General features: G+C 39.3%; 1 protein-coding gene across 1 annotated transcript; it reads right to left on the reverse strand.

The window, feature by feature from the left end:
• Window positions 1–60: 60 nt before the first annotated feature.
• Window positions 61–27,819, reverse strand: ccdc9 (coiled-coil domain containing 9). The gene is made up of 15 exons (XM_053320838.1): window positions 27,737–27,819; window positions 26,445–26,497; window positions 26,140–26,244; window positions 24,394–24,543; window positions 19,952–20,566; window positions 19,767–19,850; window positions 19,281–19,445; window positions 19,013–19,194; window positions 16,804–16,865; window positions 11,920–12,040; window positions 10,797–10,941; window positions 8,373–8,892; window positions 6,423–6,788; window positions 4,774–4,938; window positions 61–607 (listed from the first exon to the last, which is right to left on the reverse strand). The coding sequence occupies exons 2-15, from the start codon at window positions 26,445–26,447 to the stop codon at window positions 603–605; spliced, it is 2,688 nt and encodes an 895-aa protein (XP_053176813.1). The 5' UTR covers window positions 26,448–26,497; window positions 27,737–27,819; the 3' UTR covers window positions 61–602.

Here is a 27,819-nt window from a genome sequence, read left to right on the forward strand (position 1 = left end):
AATATAATAAAACACTGATTTGGATCTTACTGTTTTTATAGTGACACTGGATTAGCCAGGCTCAACGGGGCATCATTTAGTTCATTTTAAGGGGGGGGGGGGGACTGGATCAGCCTATAACGGACAAGTGGCTTAATTCATAAACGTGTTAATAATCTTGTATGTGAAGCTGTGAAAAAGGTATTTTAAAAGTTATTTTTTCAGCATTTTTTAAATCTATCTTCCATGATTTGTGTATGTGGTGGTTCTTCTGGACATAATCAAGGACCATGCTCAGTTCATTCTGCTGAAAAACCAGAAACTCTGTGATATCTCCATATTAAATATAGTGAGACAAAAAAAATGGCAGCGAGACATGATCCTAATAAAAAAGAAGAGTTGAACAGCTCTGCTGCAGACAAACGAGTGAGCTGTGAACATGTGAGGCTGGTGGCAAAGCACAGTCCCTCCTCCTCCTCTTTCTTCCTCCTCATATAGTTTAAGTCTTTTTTTAAAAACTTTTTTTTAAAGATGTGTGATGGTCGTTGCAGTGATGAGTAGTGTGATGCTCTTCATCCGTCTCTCTCTCTCCTTTTTCCATCCTCCTTTTGTTCCCAGCAGCTTCAGCCTGTTGATACAAAGAGAGGAAGTGGTGGTGCAGGGGGGGAAGAAGGAGGGGTCATATATAGCGGCCAAAAGCATGTGTGTGTGTGTGTGTGTGTGTTTCTTTGTGCTCTATGCTTTTATCTGAAGCACATCACGGTACCATAAAGTGTGCACGTTTTCAGAGCGAGCGTGCCCGTGGGAGAGGCCTTCCTGAGAATGGAGCAGCATTAAATCAACATTACTGCTGAATGAGAGCGATAATCACATGCAGAGTGTCTAATAATCAATACCGCTCAAAGTGTTCATGCACCAGACATATGACGACACCTTGATAGAATCATTTTTAATCTCATGTCTTCAGTACAGCCTGTTCTAGTTGAAACAGGCGGGAAAAAAGGACTAATCTGAAGTGTTATCGTGTCAGAAAAATTGAACTAAATTTTAGTCACTGTAACACGACTGCATTGTTAAAAAGGAGATTTATGTAGGAGAATGTGGTTTTCAAAGAACAATTAAGAGATTAGTGCTAAAGAGATAATTTAGCAAATCAACGGGTAAATAATTTATATTTTTATTATAAGTAGAAAAAACTTTTCTACAATATGACGTTTTGCTGCTTTTCTCAGTTCTATATCGTTATGAAATTAAAAAATCTGAAAAAAAAGTTTTGTTTGATCTAATTTGATAAAATACAAAAGATCCTTCCTACCCACTGCAATACAACTGTACAATGCCTCACTTACATAATGCACCTTTACCTATGTATTTATTGTGCCTTTACATGTACTTTTATCTGTATACTTTCTATCTATCTATCTATCTATCTATCTATCTATCTATCTATAAGTCACCATTTAGTCTTATTTAAGTATTGTCAATATTTAGTATATTTGGTATCATTTTATATTTTGTATTATTATTATTGTCATGATTATTTTATTATTTATTTTGATTATTTTCTTTATTTCTATATGTTAGTGTCTGTTGTTCCCCTGAAGAGAAAGAAAATAAAACAAGCCATCACTTTTAGGCTTCATTAATGTGTGACGGCCATTTTTCTGAAATTATTACACGTAATAATTTTTAAATAAAAGATGAATAAATAATTAATGCTAGATCAATCGATGATTAATACAATAATCTGTTACAGGCCTAAATGTGACACATGTATATGAAAAATGTCTTTTCATATACATGTGGCGCACTCTTCAGTGAAATGACAGAATGTGTCACTTTGGATGAATTTAAAGGAGGAAAGTTACTCTTTTTTTGTTACATGCTGATTATCAGACTAATATTTCTCTTATTTCTCTTTTTTAGTGTTTTTGTTTTTTTGTTTACTGTTACTTTCCTTCATGTCGTACAGCTCCATCTCCGCACACACAGTCAGACTATCGACTGTGGCGCCTCAGAAACATCACAAGCTTTAATTCAATTAGACTTCAGCACTTCAAACGGTCTCTATTCTATCTGCAGCATCATCTGTCCAGCAGGCTGCAGCTCATTTCCTCTCAAAAGCCTTTTAAAAACTTAATTGTGCTTGTAATTTCCCTGCTTTCCTGATCTCCACCCTGACACCGTCACACGCTACATACGCCGACAGATGTGTGTGTGTGTGTGTGTGTGTGTGTGTGTGTGTGTGTTTGCACGTGCACACAGGCACACACACAATGGCCACATGAGCTCATCTGAATTCTGCTGTTAATCACAAATGAGTCATCAGGACAAGTGTAAATGTGATCAGTGCAGCTTTTTACACCAGAACAAAAAGGAGTCAACAGCAGAGTTTTCTTACAATTTAAAATGATTCTATTCATGTGGCTCGTTCAGGGCCACATGAATTCTGCTAAACTAACAAAAACTAAACATTTATTCAATCTCTTGAATAGTAAACAGACTCGTGAGGAACATTAAGAGTCAGCTGGTGCCTCTTTCCTCAAGCTTGTTACTAACAATCATTTCAATTATTGATTATAAAAAGTCAGAAAGTCACTAAATCCGACTGACCCAGAGTGTGGTTAGTATGTTTTGGCTTTAAAAAATGACTCAAACTATTAAATGATTACTGAATTAGCAGCAGATGGATTTTGCCAGTTTACTTATTGATTAAAACTGACTACCTTTATCAGCTCTACCTGCTACAGCAGCAATCATAAAAGACCACAACAACAACCACAAACTAACCTTACCCTTTCACCCTTAAAAAGCAACTTAAAATATGTTGAAAAATAATCTATTTTTTCAGCAACTGTATTTCTCATCTAATTAGTTTATCAATTTAATTCTCAATTTTAAAGTTAAGGACAATCATGATGGATCACTGGATGTGTTTATATTATTGTGAGAGTTATTATCATTGTTTTATGTTTATACTTTTGTGATTTTAAGCAGCTAACTGGAATAAGTTGACCTCAAATTAGTATATCTTATTAAATCCATTAGGAACCACAAGCTAAGTGATTGTAAGGAGATGTCCTCCTCCAGTCTGTGGTGGATTCACTTCGCTCACTTTTAAACCACTGCGTGCTGAAAAACAGAGAGGTCTACCTCATTGGGGAGATAAGAGCATTCATTCTAATAAAATATCAATTAATAATTTATGGTACCATGATGTGCTTTCAATCCATGTATTCTTCTATTAAGCAGCAATAAATAAAATCATGTGGTAAAATCTTTACAGGAATACATATATATATATATATATATATATATATATAAAATGAAGTATAGAGACATACAGGGAGGAGAAAAAAGCACCAGACACAAGCACACTACATAAAACACAGCTAATAAAAAAGTTGAGTGAAGCTGTGCAGAGAGAAAACAGAGAAAACCAGAAGCTAAAGGCTGTATCATATTGTGTCATTAAAACAGAGGTAGTAAAACATATGAAGTCTACAGAAAGTGCTTAAAAAGTTTGGATTGACTCAGATACATGTCATAATCCTTTAACTCTCTTAATCTGTGCACTACAATAAATCCAGCTAAATTAATGTTAGCAAACACATAAAATAAATAAAGTATTATAGTTGCTAAGCTAACTTTTGATATTTATACTAATGGCTTTATGTATAAGCTCATCTAATGTTAATTATACCTAATTGTTATTAGGCATAAAATCAAATGGAAAATATAAAAATAAAAAACATTTATTTTAAATTACACTTCACCCTGTAACTCAACCTGAAATGTCTTCAGAAGTTTGACTCTTAATTAAAACTGTTAGAAACTCATTCAGATTAAGTCAGCAGATGGTTGAATTCACTGTATTTTTAAAATGAGATTTGAGGTTTTTGAGAAAACACTGCCTAGCTCTGCCCCTGTCTCCCATCATCCTGTCTGAGCAGCAGCTGCCGCCACTTTGGGTTGATGAGCCAAAAACCTGTGTGCGTGTCAGCCTGACCCTGTCATTCAAACCTAAACCTCGCCTAACAGATCCCTGCAAAAATGGTCTGAATCATAACACAAGTCAAGGAGCAGTTATAACTATTTTGAGAGATATAGTAGAATATTTTTAGTAGCATTCATGTCTAAACCTAGCTGCTAATATAAAAAAAAATCAAACATTAATTCATGACTGTACAGAAAAACAGGCTAAACACACAAAGCATTTTTACTGCTCCCGTTCTCTCTCCTCAGATCAGTCGTTTCATAAATAAACTTACATGAATTTTCACATGAATTAACATCAGAACATCTGGAGGAGAGAGAACAAGAGGCCAGTAGATTGAGGTTCGGTAAAGCACACGACACGACATGCAGGACGAAACCAGAACAGACAATGAAGAATATGAAGAACAGAAAGATGAGGAGGAGGAGGAGGAGGATGAACAGAGGGCAGCATACATCACACACAAGGTTAAAAAAGAAGGAGTTCAGTCCATCACAGGATGGTTGTCTTGATTGGTTGGAGGGGGTAGTGGTGCTGTGACAAGCTTGTGTTAGATCCAAAAGCCAGGCAAAAAAAAAAAAAAAAAAAGCTCACGAGTGTTAGTTAGACGTGGGAGGAAAAAGGAGGGCAAGAGAGTGACAAACATGAAGATGGGAATAGCACACCGACACATTCACCCCCCCCCCCCAAAAAAAAAATTAAATTAAAGATTAAGTGAAGCGTGAGAGGACGTTAGAGGTGCACAGGGGATTTCTTACTGTACGACACTGTCTCAAAGTCAGTGATATAGACCGCACCTGAGGACGGCTGCTCTGAGGAATCCGCCGTCTCTGCTGTCAGAGCAGTGGCGGCGGTCTCAGAGGATGCTGGGTTGTTGTTATCTTTGTCTCCTGCTGGCTCAGAGGAACTCTGCTCAGCTTCCAGGATTGCGGGAGAGGAGGGAGGAGGGGTGTCCGCTTTGTCTGTTGTCAGAAAGAGAGAGAGAGAGTGGTAAGGGGAATTTTAAAAAAAACAAACTGATGCACGTGATAGTGTCTGATCTGTTTAACTGATTTCTCCCAGCAAAGATGTTTGAAATTAAATAAATTAGGGAGGAACCACATTTGCTTAATTTTTTCTGTAAATGAATGCCTGCTTGAAAAAAATAAAAAAAGACATTCCTCAAAAGTCAGGTAAAAAACTGAAAGGCCTCAACTTCAACCCCAATGCAATACAGCATCATTCTGGTGCACTGGGAGCAAAATTAAGAAGTTGTATCTATAAATAAAATTGTGTTCTAAATGCTTTAGTGCTTTAACTACTGGTTGTATTGGTATGAATGGTGGTGACACAGCAGAAAGGCCACACCCACAAAGCATGGGAAATACATTTTACCAGTTCATAAATGTTCCAAACAGACCATCAAAAAAGGCTAATGTCCATATTTTAGCTCTGAAACAAAGAAAGCAGAAGTGATTATCCAAGTTCAACTAGTTCATTACTGAGGAACATATAAAACACTTTTCCAGTAAATATCTTTTTTCTACATTGTTTCAAGTTTGTGTCGTGTTTCTTCAAATAACTAAACTACAAATTAGCGGCACAAATTAGACTATGGCTACATAAATCAATGGGATATGCTGTACACCATACACTGCTTCGTGCCCTATACAAAACTTTTTTCTAACCCCAATCCTAACCTATCCACATTCATGGTAGATTCATTTGTAACCTTTAACCTTTTGATTGTCATGACAAGAAAATAGTTGTCAAATCTTGTCTTGTAGTTACATAAACCACTGTGAGTTGTTTGGGCGTCTGATCTTTAAACTTGTGTATTGATGACTGAAACTAAGCATGTTAATCACATTACTCTATATTAATTTAGCAGAGGCTTTTTTTCTTCTGTAAGATAAAGAGCTAGATGTCGTGATGAACCGAACAAACAACTGAGAGTGTGCTCAATGCCACGACAGAGTGGATCCTTGATGAGCTACCACAGGAAGAAACGGGGGGCTGACATAGACGTAATTATTATAAGAGCTGGTTATGGTACCAAAAATGGCACCCATTCAGTCATATAAGAAATGTTCGGGTCGCACATCGAAAGTCGAAAAAGCAGAGGTAGTGGAGTGAATGGAGAAGTAAGTGATGTGAGGCTGAAGACCAGAGCAGCATTAGTATTCTGTACCAGCTGCAAACATTTGGAGGGAGGTGCACCTGTATCACCTCCCTTGCAAAAAAAAAACAAAACAGGTAAATCCTCCTTATGTTATACAGGAGCTACAGACAGCTTGTCCTCCAGGATCACACTCAGGTCTTCAGTCACACTTCAGTCTGACCACAGTATTGTCAGTGATGGTGGATGTGTCTCAGAGCGGGACACTCCCACACCCCCCCCCCCCCCCCCCCCGAATGTTGAACTTTAGACTGAGACATGCACTCAAAGATGTTTTATTTTTATTACCTTGTGAAGGGGCAGCAGGTGTATCCTCATCCTTCGTCACAGCAGCCTCGCTAACTTCAGAGGGAGCGGGGTCAGACACCTCCTCCTGGGGCGGGGTGGGGTCAGACACCTCGTCCCGGGGCGGGGCGGTGTCAGACACCTCCTCCTGAGGCGGGGCAGGGTCAGACGCCTCCTCCTGAGGCGGGGCGGGGTCAGACACCTCCACCTGGCGTGGGGCGGGGTCAGACACCTCCACCTGGGGTGGGGCGGGGTCAGATGCCGGTGCAGCCGGAGAGGCTGCAGGGACAGACTCTGGTTCTGGTTCTGACACTATCACAGTCTGCCGGACTTGAGGCTTTTCTTCTGGAGGCGAGGAAACCTTTACACCTACAGAGGGGTCAGAAAGAGAGAGGAGAGGAGAGGAGGTGAAGATGGGAGACAGTAGAGGAGAGTGATGTAGAGCGTAAAAGGAAGTGAAAGGAAACAGAAAACAGAGATGAGACAAGATAAGACACAAGGAGAGCAGCGGAGAAGACATGAATCAAAGAGACAGACGGGGGAGATCCACACTTCAAACAGCATTTCTCTTCTCCAAACAACTTTTTATCCCGAGGTTGTGAGATCAGAGGAGAGCAGAGTGACAAAGAGAGAAAGAGAGAGAGAGAGAGAGAGAGAGAGACTGTTTGCTATGCTTTCCACTGATCTGATCGGCTATAATCGGATCGGCTGATGTTTTGCATTTTATGCAATTTGTGAGATCGGCTGTAATGTCTTAATTCGCAGATCCGTTCAATGTCGTCATTGTCGTGTTGAACCTTTTTGCAGATGCTCCCCTTAAATAGATTGCAGATGGCTTATGTTTTATCTGTGTCATTTACTCTGAAGAAGTTCCACACCACCAACATGTTTGTTTGAATCCGACAGCTAATTTTGAACAATAAAGTTTTTTGAATCTTGAATCATTAGCTGTCCGATCTTCAGCTACATCTGTCTGTATGTGTCAATTGTTCATAATTTTAGCAGCCAACTTTGTAAACTGTTTCATCATTTCCTCTACAGACTTTAAAAAAACACTACAGATCAGGAAAGTGGCGAGAAACAGAAAAGGTGAACCAACATGTGGCAGCAGTTTTATCTGAGCTGTCACCGTTTATTTGATGGTTCAGGGACTTGAATTTGACAGCCAAAGATGGGAGACTAGATACAGTTGAATTGGTGGAAAGAAAGCAGAGCTGATGATCAGATACAGTAATATAACACTGTAAACATGCATGCTACATTGTGCGTACAAATGAAGTGTTAGTTTAATGCTTTGGTTTAATTGTAAATGAAATGTTCTATTAATGTCAATTAATGATAAAATGTTAATAAAAAAATGTACTAATATTATCACCACCTTATGGCACCCCCTGATTGTACTTCAAGGTGTGCCTTTGCAGCTTCATGCATGCCTACATTGTTTTTATATAAAACTCCATAAATATTATGTTTAGAGACTCTGAAAGGTGTCATATTTTATCATGGCTTCAACTGACAAGTGTAATTTATATGAAACAGCTACACCAAAAGATGAAACTGGAGATAGATTTTTCAGGTTTTGACTCTGATGAAGACGCAGTGAGCTTCGTTTTTGCAGCTGAATAAACGTGTATAAATAAATGTGAAGTGAATCCAGTATCTTTATTTTTGGGTGCGGCCCTCGAGAAGTGGCCCTTTAAACTGTTTTTCTCATAATTCGTCCTGTTCTGAAAGCGCCGACCTCCGCCTGTGGAGTGTCTGAAGCGGATGAGATTCCCTCTACAAGTCTAATTTATATTCTAATTAAGTTAGAAAGTAATTTAAATGTCATGAGGGGCATTAGTTCATCTTAATACTGCTGTGGCATAAAAGAGTGGGACAAATACAGCAGCCTCAACTCACAGCATTAAAGACACTAAAGAATATTCCTCCTGTGAAGGTATCTAATCTTACCTCTCTCCTCCTCTTTTTGTGGCTCAGCAGGTTCATCAGAGGTGGCAGCTTGACTCTTTGTCTCCTCCCCCTGCTCCTTCTTTTGAGGGGGGCTGGACTCAGCGCTGGGGGGTTTCAGTGGGCTCTCTCCTCCCATGCTGCTTCGGGGCGACTGCATTTCCATCTCCTCCCCCCAGTCTGTAACGGGCTGGTGGCCGTCCAGCGGGGAGAAGGGGCTGAGTGGTTTTCCTCCCTCAGGTGACTCCTGCGCCGCTGCCGGGGAGGGGATGTGGACCTTCGGCCTGGGGGTCCGCTGCTCTTTGGGGCTTCCTGCCGATGTTGTTCGAGAACGAGGTTTGGAAGTTGTAGGGGAGGCATCTTTACTCTTGTTTGGTTTCTCCTTCCCGGTGTCTTTCTTCTCGTCGTGTTCTCCGTCAGAACCATCGCTGCCTTCCTCCACTCCTTCGTCGACTTCCTCTCCATCGCTGGCATCCTCCCATTCTCCGTCATCCTCCTCTCCGTCAGCGCCTTTCTCCTCCACCTGAGAAAAGATGGAAAGGGATATTAGGGGTTTAAATCACAAGTTTCTTCACGATATGGTAAAATATTGATTCAATGGACGATGATTTGATGTTTGCTGATATCACAAAATCTGCCACCATATGATTTTGATTCGATTGAGGAGGCAGCGATCAATATGAGACAATATCACAGCTGATTTAAGACAATCCCTTCCATTCATATCAAATCACAAAAAGCTACTAAAATATAATTTGACGTTTTTATTTCTGAGCTCAACCAGACATTTTAATGAAAAATAATCTAGTATGTTCTTTTTTAATTAAAAAAAAAAAAAGACCTCCTGTTTTGATATATTGAGGTTTAAAACTTTCACCCCATACAAAAGACAACTGAGAGAACATTGAGATTGTATACATTAAATCAGGATTTTTGCTTGTTTAGTGTGTTTTCCGTGTCTGTAACATTAAAAATAGTAACATTATGTACAAGAGTAATATCATTCAACACCAATATTACACTTGTACATAACGTTACTAAATGTTCCACCACTATTGTTTTTATTGTTTATGTACTTACTTTTCATTTATTGTTCTTAATTGTTTCCATTGATGCTCTTTGCTGTCCACTTGCTGTTGCAACACTGTAACTTTCCCAACAGTGGGACTAATAAAGGACGATCTTAACTTATCTTACATAAATCAAAATCAAATAAAAAATAAGTTCCAAGTTTCTTTGTGTATGTTAGTGCTTTTGACGTTTGATGGCTGTTATATTATATTTTAGACTTTTTTAAATCGTGTGGCACAAGTGTCTTTGGGGCGTGTCCAAATCCACTTTTGCTATTTTAACGGTGGAGAAACGGTCAATGCACCAGGCGCATGGTCTAAAAGGGTTGGACTTAAGTCCCCTCATTAATCATAGGCGTGGTTTGGGCGTAATACGTGATAAACCAATCAGAGTGTCATCTCCCATTGCCTTTTAATAACAAGGAGTGCTGTCACTTTGGCGAATTGCTATTATAACAGCACATTTGCCAAGTAATGCGTTTCATGAATAAAACGAGTTACTTTTGCTGAAAAGGAAAGTTGGCTGATGAGCTGCTAACCTCACATTTAATTCATAAAAAGGAAGAATATGGAGTTATAACTGACCAATCTGATGAGTGTAGAGGTGTGTGGTTAAAGCAGCCTGGTGACATCAGCTGATTTAATAAACAGTGAACGGCTGTACGTAATGGCACTGCGTTCTATGCAGCATCTCAGAGGCTACAGATTTATCAACACATCAGTCCTACAGTATAAACAGCTGTGGATAACAGACACTGTAAGAATCACCCACATTCATTAACAGATTAATACAGATGTTTTAACCACAGATGTTCAGATGCTTCTCTTGTTGATAAAATCACTAAGTGGAAGCGGAGTGTCTTTCCTCCAGAAGCAGACAAGGTTTTGAGACCCATTCTCCACAAAAACACCAAAAACTCACTGCATATTTTGATGGGGCCCCTAGACTCTAAAAGGCAACTTTTATCAAAATGTGAACATGTCCAGTTTAGCTCCAGCTGTAAGTTAATGGATGGTTCTTTGCTTGTGAAGAAGAAATAACACATTTGGGCAGAGACGTGATAATGACGTCTGGGAACAGAGCTGTGGTAACTCCTGCCCCTGATGATCTCACCTTTAATTGAGTGACATCTGATAACAACCCTTTGATCATTCCTGCCCATGATGATTTTACCTCTTGCTACTGACATCTGACTGTCTAAAAAAAACACCCCCTCCCCCCTTACCAAGATGGCCCTGGTTCCTATATGAATGTTCACCTATATCACAGAAAATACAACATACACCATCACAGCAAACCTTGAACAAGGATTTCCTTCAACTCTTGCAATCATATTCCTAAAAGAAGCCCCTCTACCTTCTGCACGGTTGGAGGTTTGGGTTTTTCTTCCTCTTTCTCCTTCTTTTTAGGTTTCTCCTCTCTCTTTGTTTTGTCACCCTTTTCTTTCTCCTTCTCCTCCTCTCCTTCTTCTTTCTCTCCTTCCCAGCGGTTGTCATGCATGCTGTCAAAGGGGAATTCCAGAAATGTCACAAGAAATTAACATCAAGTTAGAAATAACGCTGGACCAAACAACATTAGTCTCTTTCAACAAACAAACACAGACACACTGTACAGCCAATAAAATATTATAAATCAAAGAAAAAAACAATAACATAATGTTAACAGCAAGATTTGTAACTATTTAACCAGTGCAGGAACAGTATTTCAGTGCCTCTGTGAGTGAAAAACAACACAACAGATGCTCTGCTGCAGAGTATCAGAGTCCCAAAAACAGACCAACAAACTGAAACTGTCATTAATAAGAAGAGCAGAAAGAAAAAGGCTCCATCTAGTGATTTAACAGACTCTGCTGAACTATTAACACAATAACATTAAAGAGTATACTCTAGACCTGCTCTGAGTGAAAAGTGGCTTTTGTTGTTATTCTGCCCTATATAAATAAAGATTGATTGATTGATTGGAATTAGTTGACACACAAATTTAATCGATAGCAATAATAATTTGCTAGAAATGATAAAATAAATCTCTGCTGTTCAGACAAAGCAGCTGATTTAAAGATGACACTTATGATGGGTGTTTGCTGTATTTTCTAACCTTCTATATGCTGAAGAATAATCAAATTTATTTTTTTATTTTTTTAATTTACTTTATCCTTTTATTAGCTTTATATCCCATCCACACTGATGCACTACTGAACTTCTTTTAAAATGTTGAATTTTACTTGATTTCATATATTTGTTCTACATTTCAGCTACTATTTTAAAGCTATTGCTATTTTTATTTCCCATCTTATATTACATTAATGTTTCTTAACAGTGCTTAATGCTCCTTTTAGGTCAAGGGTCAGGTTAAAGTGAAGCATTTGGTATATGCAATATCTTTTGCTGTAAAGCACTTTAAGCTGCATTTCTTGTATGAAAAGGTGCTAAACAAATAAAGTTATTATTATTACTATTAATATTGACACCTGCTGATTTACCTGTAGCTCTGTTTCTGTCCTCTTCCCCGTCCCCGGGTCCATTCCCCTCGGGGTCCCTGCGTCCTGCCCTGGGACAGGAATTCGCCAAATGTCGGAGCTTTAGGTGGTCGCTTATTTTCGTCTGGAGGAGATATTAACAAGGAAGTGTAAGTGTATGTGCTGCAAAACAACGTTTAAGGTGGCAGGGGTAAAATCAGAGAGCAGAGGGGCTGAAAGAAGTAGGAGGAGGTGATGAACGTGTTTATGGTCGTTACAGCAGCTGGGGATCGTTACCGTGCAACAAGTGATACATACATGCAAGGGAAGTTTTTAAAAAGGCAGGAACCAAAATTCATAAACCAGATTGAGCATATACTGTGTGTCAATATATAAATGCATGAAAAATACATAGAATCACAATTTATTTAAAAAATGTCATTTTGGCTTTGTGACTGTCTACCTTACTTTGAATAAACTTACAGTACTGCAGCATCTACATTAAACTAGATTTAAGATTTAGAGTTACAATTATAAGAAAAATAATTATACAAATACTCAAACAACTAAATAACTAAAAACTAAAATAGTCAAACTAATGAAGCCTCTCTTGTTACGTACACAAAATGAAAAGGCTTTTTGAAACATTGTTATGGCTTTGTGAATGTCTGTCTTACCTTTGATAAACTTACAGTATTGTAGCATCTACACGATACTGGATGTAAGGTATGGATTTACAATTATAAGAAAAATCATTGTAGAAATACTTTTTGCACACTAAATTAGCATACTAACTATATTTGTGACAGCTTTCTGAAATGTTTGAATTGACCTATTTATTGTTTTTACAACTTTTAATTGATTCATCTTCTTTTACTCCTTTCTCTTTTCATGTGTTTATGACGGGGTTCTTTTAAAGCACTTTAAATTTTAATATTTTATTTGCACTGTATGTCATTTAAATAGTTATAATGTAGATCATTATTTTATGCTGCACTCATTTTATGCTCTATTTTAGTCTAGCTTACTTCTGTGCATTTTATTATTATCATTATTATTTTATACATCATGTACTATTACTCTGTGCTTCTGTCTTTATCTCTGTGCTGCCTGTTACCTTATTTTTTATTTACCTTGTTTGGTTTCAATTATTTCTGTAAAGCACTTTATAATGTTAAGAAAAGTGAATAAATATTATTATTATTATGTTCCCCATTAATTAATAAAAAGTGAAGTCAAACAAACTAAGTCTCTCTCATCAGTTTTTTAAAACTGTATTGAAGTCATTTAAAGTAGTATGTAGTAAAAAGAAAAACTGTCTCCAGTCACATTTTGCTCATCCCTCCATCTGTTTCTCTTCCACTTTCTGCTGCTGCAGTCTGAGTGATGATGTCTTACATAACATCGGAGTTGTCCCAGAGTCCATCTGAACTCTGGGACAAAGTCAAACCTCTATTTGTTTACTAGTGAAAGGGAGAAGAGGAATAACTAAGCTATTAAAATGCAGAGACCTTATAAGAGCCAAAACACACCCTGCCTTCAAGTGGAACCAGAGAGGTTGTAATTTCAAAATCAGTCAGCATGCTGAGGATTCACATGCGTTAAGAAATCAGCTCTGCCTTGTTCCCTTTTTAGATGTGGAGAATCTTGTTTTTTCATGAACATTATAATTATGATGGGCAAAAGAATAGAAAACAAAAAAAAATACATTTTTGAAGACATCAGGTAAGGAGAAAATCCTCTGAGCTTTTGGAAACCTTCCATTAAAGAAGTTTTAAATACCACCTAAAATGCCTGTATATTGTATGTGATATATTTTAGCAAACCCTCTCAAAGTAATAAGAGTAATTTAGATTTTTTTTTTTTTTAGTCATAGCCAATTTGTCACAAAGAGAAAGACAACTGAATTCATCATGAAGAAAATGAGAGATGAATAATAAGAAAAATGTTGGAAAACAGAAGAGAATCAAGAATGGAAAGAGAGTGGAAGAGTGGAAAGTGAAGTAAAAAGTAGCGAAAAAGTGAGAGAAATAGAAGAAGAGAAAAGCAGATGACGGAGGCATGAAGAAATGTATAGAAGAAGGAAGAGAAGCAGACTTAAAGTCTGTGTAAAGCATAAATGTGTTCTGAGTTTGACATACCACAGGAAAGTATGTTTTTAACCACCCTGCCAAATTTAAATGATTAAAAAAAATCGCCAAATATATGAAATTAGGCTTCAAAGTTGTGTAAAAATCAGCCTCTTTCTCTGCTGCCAAACGCTGTGGGCGTGCCCTCCGAGTTCGCTGAAACCCCGCCCCCCACCAAGTGTCACCTGTCAATCAAAGTCACCACCTCTACCCGAAACATGGACGCTATGTCAGAGCTTTCTGCTGCTAGCTCGGCAGCTAACTCAGCTGCCAGCTCGGCGGCTAACTCAGCTAACTGGCTAACATTGGACTGTAGTAGTAGTAGTGTGCGCTGAATGTATTTATACCTCTACAGCAGCAGGGGCGGGTTTATGCTAATTACATTTTCAGACCCGTCCACTAAATCCTGAACACAGAAATCTTGAAACACAGTTTGTGAAGCCTAGCTCCACAGTTCTTTTTGCTTTTTACACCTTCTTTAGACATACATTTATGACCTATTTAATGTGTTTAGAAGAAAAAGTCTCAATTCACTTTACACGGTCTTTAAGAACAAGGAAAGAGTCAAAATTAAGGAAAGATGAGGGAGGAGGAGACAGAAAGGTCAGAGACAGAAAGCTCCAACAAGGGAGAGGTTGTACAGAGGGAGACAGATAAGAGTTTGAAGAGGGAGAGGAGAGGGGAGGGTGTGAAAAAAAGAAGAAAAAAAAGGTCATGAAAGAGAAAGATACAAGAACAAAAGAAATGAAGGGATCAGAACAAAAAAAAGACTGAGAGGATGAAGATGAGGAGATTGAACAGAGGAAGGAGCCCAGGACTGTGACGAGGACACTCGAGTCATTCAGCGAATTAGAAACGGTGGAGTAAAAAAAAGAAGGAAAAAACACACACCCACACACACACACACACAGCCAAAGCGAGCACAGGCTTTAATGTGGGGCAGGTGTAATGCCATAATCTGTAATATACACTCCAGTTATAGTGAGGCAGAGGTGAAATGGAGGGAACCAGCAGTGAACAGGGGTTAAAAATAATTCTCAGTTTTCTTGTGTGACCTTTCTCACGCACAAAAAAGGCAAATTCACCCAGGAGGTGCTGAGAAGGAAACTCAAACACTGAGAACTATTTACTAACACTGTTTGACATCCTGAGGTTGAGGTTGGTGTGTGTGTGTGTGTGCGTGTGCATGTGTGTGTGTGTGTTTGTATGTGAAGTCGAGAAGCTTTCTGAAGTGTCGGCAGCCTCAAGGGGGGGGGGGGGGGGAGATTAGCTAATCCTTACTGATGCTCACCCAACTCCAAAGCAAAAATCCTGAAAGGACTGAACTTTGTGGCTTTTCAAAATCTGTGTGGCTGCAGAACAAGCTGACGACTCATTTTTTGACAAAATTTGAGAGAAATGGCTTAAAATTCATGTGAGGCGCATGGAGCTTAATGGGCAGCGCGAGGTCTAATTAGAGGGTATTTGTAGGTGTCCCAAAGCTACATTTAATGACTTGTAGGAGCTTTTAATATTAATAACCAGCTCTATTAGACAGAAAATATGACTAATATGAGGCAGAATAGGTCAAAATAAATCAGGAATTAGTATTAAAGTATTGTTAAGAAACATAAAAAGGTACAAGTGTATTAGTAGAGCACTTTTTATATTATATATTATCTATTAATTTGCATATATTCTGCAATAAGTGAAGACTGGATATGTAGCATAGTAAAATATAAAATCAGTAAGATGTTTTTAGACTTTTAAAACCTTCAAAATGAAGTTTCAGATGATGAGGCAGCCTGGATAAACAGAAGTGTAACAATAGGCTCAGCTGATTAGATGGTTTATTGTGAAGCGGGCGTGTGAGTTTGGTTTTGGGTGCAGCTTTTGTTCTTCAGAGAGACACACACACACACACACACACACACACACACACACACACAAATGGGAGCACACGTGATTTAAATCTCAGTCCCATGCTGCGGTCTAACCTGAGGCCCTGCCCCGAGGCTCTGTACGAAAGTTACGCCCCCGGGCTGCAGAGAGGACACACACAAAATCACATTACAGTACAGTACCAGTACAAGTACGACCACCACACACACACACGCATGCACACAAAAAACAGCTTATCCACGAGAGAAATGGTTAACATAGAAAGCATATAAAGCCATTTTAACCACATAAACATCCTTAATGATTGAATGAAAATTAATTATTTTGTGGATTTTGGCTGTCATAAATTTTAAAAAGGAACTTGGATCAATTAGAGGTTGAAAATGGCAGACTTTGGTGCTCTTTTTTGTAATATGGTGCAGCTGGTTTATAGTGGTCAGGGTTTATCTTGTTGTTTTTACCTTTACTTTGTTGAAGGAGAGAGTCAGTTAGCACCCATAAATGAAAAGTGGGGCTCCTCTCAGGTCAGCACGACCGCAGCTTAAGAGGCAGATTTGAACTCCAGGGAAATACAGTCAGTCATTTACATAACGACCTTAATCAACTCTCATTTTACATAACAAGCTTTAATCAAGCTTGAGGACAGAGAGAGAGAGCGAGAGAGAGCGAGAGAGAGCAAGAGATGGTTTTTTGTGTTTACAGTGTGTGTGTGTGTGTGTGTGTGTGTGTGTGTGTGTGTGTGTGTGTGTGTGTGACGACATGTTGTAGAGATACCATGTCAGACAAGTGGAGACATAGGATGGAGGTGATCGAGGGTCTGCTGATGTCCTAGTCCTACCAGCTGTTGTGTAACCATAGCAACGGCATGATAGAAGCGCACGTGTGTATGTGTACTTGCCTCTTCTGCTGCCCTGCTCTGATGTGATGCCCTCTGCTGCCGCATATGGGTCCTCCTTGAACCTGTGAAAAAAGCTGCAGGGGTTAGAGACACACACATACACACTCTCTTCTCGTCACGCCACTGAGTCATCACCCTCATCCCAACTGACAGGCACTCGAACGCCTTGCCTCCTTCGTGTCTCCTGTCTTTGTTTGACGAGGATGAGGACTCAGCAGGAGACTGGACATCAGTATGAAAAAATCCCCCCCTTGATTTAAGATGAGAGTTGCCACAATGCATTAACATGGTGGCAAATCAGAGACACAGAAGATTAAACTAAAAAAGTGACCAATAGAAGAAACTTGGTCCAATAGCTCCACTCTTGCACTCTTATAAAACTATCGGACTGATGGTAGTTAAAAGTTTTCTGTGCTGATTTTGGTTCAAGATTGTTTAATTGGAAGAAATTATTTATATTTTATGCATTAATCCATTATTGCAGAACGTCTGCAGCATGTATTTACGGTACTTACTCCTCTTATTGATAAAGTGAATAAAAGTAGCAGCAGATTGATGTTGGTTCAGAAATATCTAAGACCAAATTACAATCAAAATACAATACCTGGCCTTGTGCTGTTTCATTTGAATGAACCTCCCACCTGTATGCGCCTTTCCTCCCACCTGTACTGGTAACCAAACTATCACATAGATAGTCAAAGCAAGTTCAAAGTCCAAATACCAAACCGTCTCACTGCTGCTTGCTCTGGTCGTTGCGCTGCCACAAAAAAACGGCCCTACATGTTTTGATGCTCCTTAACCTCCAGTAATACCCAGGCAAGATGCAACATGTGAAATGTTGTTTGAGTGGTATTCATCAAACTGTTGCAAAGACTGGGGGCTTATTTTGAAGTATATAAGCAAAAATGATGGCTGATAACACCAGACTACTGCATTCATGAATTAACTGAAGCTGCTTAATTTAAAAACAGCATATGAAAAATCCAATAGAAAAGCATGTTAACAGTTACATCGTCAGTCTATGTGGATTATTGGAGAAAGCAGCGATATTCTGGAAAGAAGAGCCCAAGAACTGTGACTGAAGCTTGAGGAGGGCTTTCTAAGCTCGAGATTCGAAAGAAAAAGCTCTGCAGAGGAATCGATTTGACGATGTCTCTCTGGTAATAATGGGGTTTATTTGTTGGATATTTAATTTGATGGTTTAAGTGAAAAATGTGTAAAGTGAAGGTCTTTTCTGTGTCTTAGTGCCCGACCTTGTAGCTGCAGAATGTATCCGGACGAGAAGGTTGTTTTTTTAATAAGGTGAAACTATAGTTCATCCAGGAGAAAGTGGATGTGCAAAACATGACGACAACAACCACCTCCACCCCCAGAGAGTTTAATGAATGTGTCATCTGTGAAATCACATGTGGAGCAGCTGCTGGATTTTAAATTCGGGGACTCTCCTTAGAGAAATTCCAGCTGGGGATGGTCGACTGGTTAAATGCAGCCCCACAGGACACAGACTGCATTCCCAGCCTCTTAATACTGAACACTTCCTGTTAGTAGAAATATTAACAGATGGATAGCAGATTTCACCTGCTAATCCTATTCAAAGCCTCTGGTGGTGTTGGTATTTTTATTAAGGGCACTGTTTTTGGACAGTTTTGTGTTTATAAAATTGTAGATAAATCATTCTCTGCTTTCATTTTGAACACCGGGTGCCACAATATTCCTTTATTATTATTTATTTTTTATTTATCTCCAGGAATCTCAGCATGGGGACAGAATGCAGATCTATTTTTAGCCATTTATTGGCACTGATGTACTCGGATGATAGAGATGGTGTCTATATTTGTGGTGATATGAATAGTCATATTACAGACTTGAAAGATTATGTTTTGAGTAGACGACATTTTGTTCTGGACATGGGTGGAAATAAACATGAGGAGGCCTTCTAAAGTCTAAATGCTGTGTACTGAACAGGAGGTTGAATGCAGAATTTGATGATTTAACTTCTATTTTTTATAAAAGGAGCAAAGCTGTTATAGACCTAAAAACATGTCTTGAAATTAAAGTTTATATAAAGTTTATGATCTTGTAGAAATGGTTGGATAGTAATTCAGAAACTTGCACCAAAAACATTTAAATAAATAATCTTTATCTTCCTTTGAGATACATGCACGTTTTAATTTCAATATTGTTAATAATAAAAAAAACATTATCTTACATGCTGTCCGTCTTCTGTGCATCCCACTCTCGTCTCCACTGGCCGGTGGCATTACGATGGCGTGCTAGTCTCTCCTCGTCAATCTGCTCACGCTCCTTCTTCCAGCGCAGGTACTCCGCTCTCTCCCGGCCGGTCATGGACATTGTCATGTCCATGGAGCCTTTTGGACCAGGCCTTCGACTCTATAGGATTACATTTGAGGGTTTCAGAGAAACAGAGATAGCGTAAATTTTTTTTGTTTTGTTTTTTTAAGAGAGGCATTACTCACAGTCCACTCTTTCTCCAGTTCAGTTCCCGTCTTTACGTTGTCGAAGTCCAGGCCTCCCCAGTTTCGTACGTGTCTCCTGCTGCCCTCTTTGCGGTCTATATCCGGGGCTGGACCGGAGCGTCTCGGGTCGTCCAGGAAGTTACGGATAGGCTTGTCTCCATCCGGCTAAGAGACAAATTCTACATGTAGTCACTGCTCGATAATGAAAGCTCTTTCATTTCATTTTGACTACAACTTTATAGGATTAAGATGTTGAAGACTAATTAAAGATGAGCTGCTAAGAGTTTGCTATATAATTGTTAAAAAGGCTGCACAGGAGGACACTAGAAATAAAACTGGGATGTTTTAAGTTGATCAATAAAGCGAAACATGAGAGTGTGTTAAAAACGATCAGAGGGAGGACTCTATGTCATCTCTCTGGGTTTAGGAGGAGAAATCCAAAGCAAAATCTATTGATTCATCTTCAAAAATCAGTGACTTTCATACCCGCTGTCCTCTCTCATACTCTGCTATTTTCTCCATTTCTTCATTCATCTTTTCAATGTTCTGTCGCCTCTTCTCCTCCCATTCCTGGCCCCAAAAAAATAAAAACACACAGTTGCATCATTAGTGACAAAACATTCTAACGTACATTAAATTTTGATTAACTACAGTAATTTGTCTACATTCACCTTGGATTTTCTGTCCATTGCACCTGGGGTCCCTCCTCCGTCTCCTCCTCCTACTCCTACTCCTCCTCCACCTCCCCCTACTCCTCCTCCTCTGCCTCTCCTTCCTCCTCTTCGTCCCTGTCCTCCTGAATCTCCAGTCTCTCCATCTCTGGGTGTCCTGGGTTCTCGGTCTCTCCTGTCCTGACGTTCTCCTCCTCCTCCTCCTCCTCTTCCTCCTCTCTGCCCTCCTCGACCCACTCGTCCAGATCCTGACCTCCTAGGTGGGCTGTGGCCATCGCTCAGCCCTCTGTGGCCCTCGCCTGGACCTCTATGGCCCTCGCTCGGACCTCTGTGGCCCTCGCCCGGACCTCTGTGGCCCTCGCCCGGACCTCTGTGGCCCTCGCCCGGACCTCTGTGGCCTTCGCCCGGACCTCTGTGGCCCTCACTTGGACCTCTGTGGCCCTCGACTGGACCTCTGTGGCCCTCACTTGGACCTCTGTGGCCCTCGACTGGACCTCTGTGGCCCTCACCCGGCCCTCTGTGGCCCTCACCTGGTCCTCTGTGCCCTTCACTCTCCTCCGATGTCTTCCGGCCACGAGGTGTACCAGGTTTCCAATCGTTCACGACTCTCTTATCCTGCACACACACACACAGTATTTTCAGTATGAACCTTAAATCTAAACCATATTTATTGACTTATTAGTCATAAATTGATATTATATTGATATTTTATAGATATCATCTCATAATATAGTGATATGGAATAAGTGTTGTCTTTTCCTGCTGTTAAAGACTGCATTACAGTAAAAATGTAATTTTCTGAGCTTAACAGAGTGCTCTATTTTCTGCCTTTATCCGCTTAGCTATTATATCTTCAGGGTTGGGAGATGGGAGATGATTCAGATTCAGCTTTATTTATCCCTGAGGGGCAATTCAGTTTCTACAGGCCCCACCTCACATAAACAAACAGCAATTCAACAACATTCATTCCTACACAATAACATCAGAGGAGGCGATAAATGACCAGCTTTTTTTGGAGGACCCGACGCTCCCAGAGAGTTTAGATCAGTCAACTTTACTCCAATCATTTTTGAACAGACTTTGACCACACTGCCAAGACAATTATTGTCTTTCACAGAGAACACTGCCCTGTGGAGAACCTGTGTTTGAAACCACTATGTTTGACCTGGCACAATTAACTAAAACCTGTTGTGGTCTGTTTGTTAAAAAGTTTAAAAGATCAAAGATAGGAGCTGGTGGGATAAGTTAAAATAAGAAGCCTCTCGATCAGGATGTGAGGTTGCAGCTTATTAAAAGCTGAAGAGAAATCGACAAATAAAAGTCTGAGCTTTGGGTTTTTCCAGGTGTTTCAAAGCTTTGTCCAGAATAAAAAGTTTGGCATCTTCTATTCCCTTATTTATTTGGTAGGCAAACTGAAGCGAGTCGAGTTTGCCCTCCACAAGGGAGAGCACCTCCTCTTTAAAAATGTTCTCAAAATTTTTCATTACGAGGGAGGTGAGTGCTACCGGTCTAAATTCATTCAAATCACTAGGATTTTTAGTCTTTGGAATAGGAATTAAAATAGTCACACAGTACTGGTACTCGATCACAGAATTGGTTGTTGCTCTACACTCCATTAGTCAGTACCAAAAAAGGAAAAATGTCCTCTTAATAATGCACACCTTATACATAGAACAATTAACAGTCAATACAGCTGTTCAAAAGCCTTATCTCAGACTTTGTTTTGTAAATGTTTTTAACTTCACCATACCTTAACTGTGTGTGTTGTTTTATACACACACACACACACACACACACACACACACACACACAACTGATTTGAACATTACATCCTATTCTAGAAATCATGTTTGACTTGTAATAATAAAGTGTTAACAGCTGGTGACTTCTAACCAGTCTATGCTTCTAACGATCTGTGGGGGGGATATATCATAGTTTCCTGCCCTGAATAACACCTGAAACAGATTCAGTCTCTTCAATCTGGAGAATTGGTGCCATATAAAAAGGTACAAAGGACTAATCAGGGCTATGGATTATGCAAAACTACGACATGAAGAACTCAGAGAGAGTGAGTGAGTATTAGAGGGAGAGACGAAAAGCAGCTCTAATGCAAGGATCAGTAGACTGTTGTCAAGCTTTTAGAAAAGGTTTAACAGATTAATGAACTGAATTCAACCTTTTGACCCTGAATCGATATCCACTCAGACAGGTACGCATTCAGAGCCGACGCCACCCTGCTGCCTTTTAGACTCGTCTATCTTTGCTCTGTAACCTTCGCAGGTTGATCAGCAGGGCGTCTGCAGCCATCGTCGCTCACTTTTGAGGCAATCAGCAGGAGCTGACGGCACATTTACGCCGCCGTCTCTCTCGGACATGATCAGCACTAACTTCAGCGGCCTGCAGGAGGCTGATTAGAAACACGCAACAAATTTAAAGTGGTACTGTTATAGTTTGACTGAATCGCAGTTAAAAGTTGAGGACACTACTGAGCTTTTCATCTTTTTGTTCTATTTAACCACATTACTATCATTTAATCTTACATTTATACAATTAAAAGCATACTGCTGCTGATTTGGAGGATTTTTAACTTTGATACAATTTCACAAAAAAACAATTTTATGTTTGCATACCGCATAGTAACCGATAACAGACACAGTAAACTGAATACTGAACATACAGAGTCACATAAAACAGATTACAGAGCTCGTTTCCCAGGATGTTTGTGTGCTTTGTTACTTCGTTACGTTTCTATAAACAGGTACAATCATCGCTGCTCTGTTTTTAAAGACAGCTGCCAGAAAAGTTTGCCTAATCAAATCTTTACGCAGCAGAAACAGGACTGCATGGATGGATAACCAACATAAATACATGCACTAATACAAAAACATTGTACAGATCAGACAACAGGTCTTACAATAAAAAAAAAGGACAAACTTTGCATTGTTTTTATTTCTTTCCTGTTCTTTTTTAAACATTGTTTTATGCTCCTTTTATGTGAACTACTTAGTGTATGTCATTGTCTTTGTTTGTAAAGCACTTTGAGCTGCATTTTTTGTACGAAGGGTGCTATACAAATAACCGTATCATTATTACCATTATTACTGTTGTCATTAAAATGACAGACAGCAGTGCACACTCAGGCCTGCTGTTAAGGTGGCTATAACTGCAAGAATCAGGCCTTTTCCCCCCAAAGCCAGCCTTTTTGCACCTCAGTGCTCTGTACCAGCACCCAGAGGGGAATTAGAGTAAGGTGATGATTGAGTCGGTGAGTATATTGTATTTATCCCTATTAAATAAACCACAATAACAATAATAATAATGATTGTGATTGTAATGTGTCCAACTGTTTTATTGTTTAGTTCTGCAGGGTTGGGTGTGAGGATACAAATGATCCTGACAGCAGTGTTGGTTGACTCAGTTGGTAACAGATAAAATGTTAAAGAAGCAGGTGGAACAGTTCAGTATATGATGGGCTGAATAATGCTCTGGTACAACAGTAGGAGGAGATGGGGGGTGACACAGAGTCCATTAACCTTGCAGATGACAGACAGTCTTTGGTGGCTCCTTTTTTTAAAAAGGTGTAATTAATGTGCCGATCAAAATTGAGTCTGTTGTCCAGCATCACTCTAAAATATTTGAAGGTGTCCATTATTTAAACTGTTTGGTTATTGATGATAATGGGGTGCTGAGATGAGGTGGGACCAATTATGATTTTCTTTGTCTTGTTGACGTTTAAGTGAAGATGGTTATCCTCACACTGCTCTGGATGAAATGTGAGACTGTTTAGTGATAGTCTGGGGCTTAGAGCATTTGAGGTAGGACACACTGGTGCAGTCACTGGTGTGGAGTGTGTAGAGGAATGGGTTCAACACAAATCGATGTAGAGCTCTATTGTTAGTGCAGGAGACCTCAGTGTGATCACCACAATGATTTAATCCTATGTCAGCAGTTTGATTGGTCTTTCATGCCATTTCAGTTGATGTATTTCTACACAGAGTGTGTTTAATCCCAGGGACTCTATTCAACTATTTAATTATTGTTTATTTCTCTGTATGTATATCAATATATATTTATTTCAGTTTTCCCAAATGTAACTGTAAGCCTCCATAACACAAGAAAATGGGCAGAGAACTGATGCAGGGCTTGATGAGTAGACAGGCAGGCGCGTGACTGGTAAACTGATCAAAGTAATGAGGATCTGTCAAAGTTTATAAGCTGCTTCCTCTGTCTGCAGGATCATCATATAACAGGTTAAGAGGTTATCACTTCCAGTCAAGCCTGTGTGAAACCCCATATGATGGATAGATCTGTCTCAGGAGTCTTAAAATGTATATTCACTGTCATTTGTCTTGTTTTAAGAGGATGAATGTGCATGTCTGTATGAGAAAAACTAAAGGGAGCATGATCTTAAAAAGTTTAGGTTACAACATTGTGTCTCTTACCCCTGTCTGTTTAGAGAGGTCGACTGTGACGGTGAAGTTTTCCTTCTCCGTCTTCCTCCTGTCTGTCTCTGGTTCGTGGCTGCGGGGCTTCCGTGGTGTTGTAATGGCGATGCCCTCCTGCTCCGCCTTCTTCTTGTCCTCCTCTATTTCCTGTTGGCATCAGTGGCAAAAAAGGCCATCGGTGAGATGGATGAAAATACAGCTGTGTCCAAACTCCATAGTTAATCTAAATCTAAGCAGGTTTGAAGTAATTAAGAATAACAGCTACTCACGGTTACAAAAATGTGCTTTAAGAACACCTTAAAAGAATCAAAAATTACATCCTTAAAATTGGGTTTTTTAATGTCTATTTTTGAGGTTTAAATGGCATTGTCACACTAAAGTTAAAGTTTCACTAACATGGATTAGTTCATGTAAAGTATATGTATACATTTAATATGTAGTATAGGATTGGGACTAGGGGTGGGGGATATTTCCGATTCTTAAATGCAGTGCAATTCGAACGTGGATGATTCACACACGTCCAAATTTCGATTATTTAAATTTGTATATAAAGTAATACAGACAGTTCTAAAATGCGGAACATCTCCGGGACACTATGGGGAGTGCACCAGGAGCGGACACGCCACACAGAGAAAACAAACAAGGCTGACCGCAGCTGTACACCCCACCATGAGATCCGACCAGCTCCTTCTAATTTAAAAACAGACGTGTGGAAACACTTTGGTTTCTAAAACGTTGACGGTGGAAGTGAACTGGACAAGAGCTACGTTATATGTAACGACGAGGGCTGTGTGAGTGCGTGTGCTTGTGTGTATGAGGAGGCTGGAGGAAAGAGGAGCAGTACACAGTTGGAGTTGCAGCTAAATCCTTGTTTGTTGGTTGTTTTGGTGTAGTTACAGCCAACAGTAAAAACTGTATAAATAATGGTTTTATAATTGAATCGTAGCCTCTGAATCGTAATTGTAATCGAATCGTGAGGTGCCCAAAGATTCCCACCCCTAACTGGGACACACCAAATAAGGTCAACACCATAATTTAAAAGATGGTGGATGTGTTGCTTTGCTGCATTGGAACCACAAACATAATCTACTACTAAACTGGATTTAATCTTAAATAGATTATATGGTAATAGCAGTAAAAAGTAATGACTATTCTTTTGAAGGTTGTAGAAAGAAACATGTACAATGTATGTATGTACATGTATGAGCACAGATCTAAAGCCTAAAAGATTCACTGATACAGAGTCCGCGCTTGGTGAGACTTACAACGTACAGCGACAGCTCTGATAACGAGTTTTGTGGACTGGAGTGAGCACACAGCTATACAGCTACACACTGTATCAAATATATAAAGTTAATGTGTTCTTTTAAAAGGTTTAATTGAAACTCATAGCTTAATCTGAACCCAGTCTGAGTTAATATACGGGTCCAGCTCAGTTAAGCAAATCATTATCGGACCATTAACCATTAACCCGACACACTGTTTCAGGTGCAATATGTTTGTAAAAGTAAATTGAAAAAGTTTTGGAATATAAACATGTGTTTTATTAAATTCATGAATCTGTCTGAGGTGCTTATTTTGGCTTGTAGATTGCAGGTAGACCCAAAAAAAAAGTGAGTCATAAAAAAATCTGTGATTACAATTAGCCGGGGTCAATAGATGGAAATGATCATTAGCATCTTTAATTGTGCTTAAAACTGTATATTTTGTGTATCTTGTGGACTAAAACTAGCATCTCCATACCTGATACCGCTTGACCAGAGCTTCATTCTTCTTCCTCAGAGCTTCAATTCGTCTGTCCAACTCCGCATCCTTCTCCTCCTTGGTTTTGAGATCCACCGCTGAAGACTGGCACAGAGAGGAAAATTAAATGAGGAGGAGTAGGCCTGTCTGTCCTAAATGACACCAACCTCCATATCATAATATAATGTACATTTTATCCTTGCATTTCCATTGAATGTATACTTAAGCAGTATTTGGGATCTTCCTGCCAGTATGTAACCGAACTGAACTATTCACAGGTTTTTCTTTTTCTCCATTTTACTCACCATTGCTGCCTCTGACTTGTCTTCATACACAGATGGCAGACTGTCTGTTCCTCCTGTAATTGTAGAAGGCAAAGAGGATGAAGAGGATGCTGTATAATAAGATATAAAAGGTTACCAAATTGCTTAATGTTATTTGATGTGGACATTTGAGCTTCACTTTGCAGAGCGATGACATGAATTTGCATGATTCAACAGCATTAAAGAGTAGTTTAGAAAGTCAATTACTGTCCAATTTTCGATTAACTGTCTTATCTTTTCTATGTTAAGTATTAAAGCAGATCTGTAAAATACATTTACATGCTTAGAGCACCATTTCCTCCATTTGTTGCTGTGATTGATTACATTAAGTGGTTTAACTACTAGTCTGACCAAGTAACATCATTTTTTGCTTTGGTAACATATAATGAACATTTACACACAACTAATTAACCCATATATTAACCCAAACAGTAATTAGGTGCAGTTTTCTCCTGTCCTACTGAACTTATCTATGTTAAGTATTAAAGCAGATCTGGAGGGGCTCTTTTATACTATTTACCTACTCCTACATCTACCTCCTGAAAACACCAAATATTTAGTGTTTAGAGCATAATTTCCTCCATATTCTGCTGTGATTGATTACATTAACTGGTTTACCTACTAATCCGAACCATTAACACATGATTCTTAACTTTGGTAACATTTAATAGGCATTTACACACAACTAATCAAATGAATAATTGATTGTATCAACCCATAGATGAACCAAAACAGTAATTAGGGTGCAGTTTTCTTCCTGTCCTGTCTGAAGGATCCACATTGGTGATGACCTCTCTTCAACTTTTATGACTTGATGACTGATCAAGACGAGGTTTAATCACAGGTGAGGTTACAGCCAGGTGTGAGTGTATGTATGTGAACCCACACAACAACAAATTGAATAAATCCTTGATGCGTTTCCAAAGCTTCTGTAAGCGTATTAGAGCTGCCAACAGGATGCAAATACAAAGTTAACCTGAACCACAGCAGCAATTAGGACACACACAAAAACACCCACAAAAGGCTGCTGGAGATATTTTACCGAATAAGAGCCTTGCAGTCCCTCTAATAAACTATTAAACTCAGCTTTCTGTTTGCATCTGATGTTAATGTAAAGCACACTGAGCCATGTCTGCTCATGATAGCTACAAAAAAGCGCCGACACAACCTGCGATGGAAACACAACACACCAGCGGACGACAAAAGCGACCACACGATAAAGTCATAATTTGCAAGCGTTTGAGGCACACTTTCGTTTAAAAAAACAAGAATACCTTATTTTCAGGTAGGTGTAACGAGTGGTAAGAGCAATGTTTGGGACTCGTTGCTCTTTGCCAATTCCTGCACCTCAATGTGC

This window comes from Scomber japonicus, chromosome 6 (genome assembly GCF_027409825.1).
Source record: "Scomber japonicus isolate fScoJap1 chromosome 6, fScoJap1.pri, whole genome shotgun sequence".
Classification (NCBI taxonomy): domain Eukaryota; kingdom Metazoa; phylum Chordata; class Actinopteri; order Scombriformes; family Scombridae; genus Scomber; species Scomber japonicus.

What these genes read in the sequence shown, in the direction of transcription:
- ccdc9 (XM_053320838.1), bottom strand. An exon ending in AACTGGAGAAAGAGTGGACT is followed by an intron (nt 19,195 to 19,280) that starts GTGAGTAATGCC and finishes GTAATCCTATAG; the next exon opens with AGTCGAAGGCCTGGTCCAAA. An exon ending in GCACAGAAGACGGACAGCAT is followed by an intron (nt 16,866 to 19,012) that starts GTAAGATAATGT and finishes CTTTTTTCACAG; the next exon opens with GTTCAAGGAGGACCCATATG.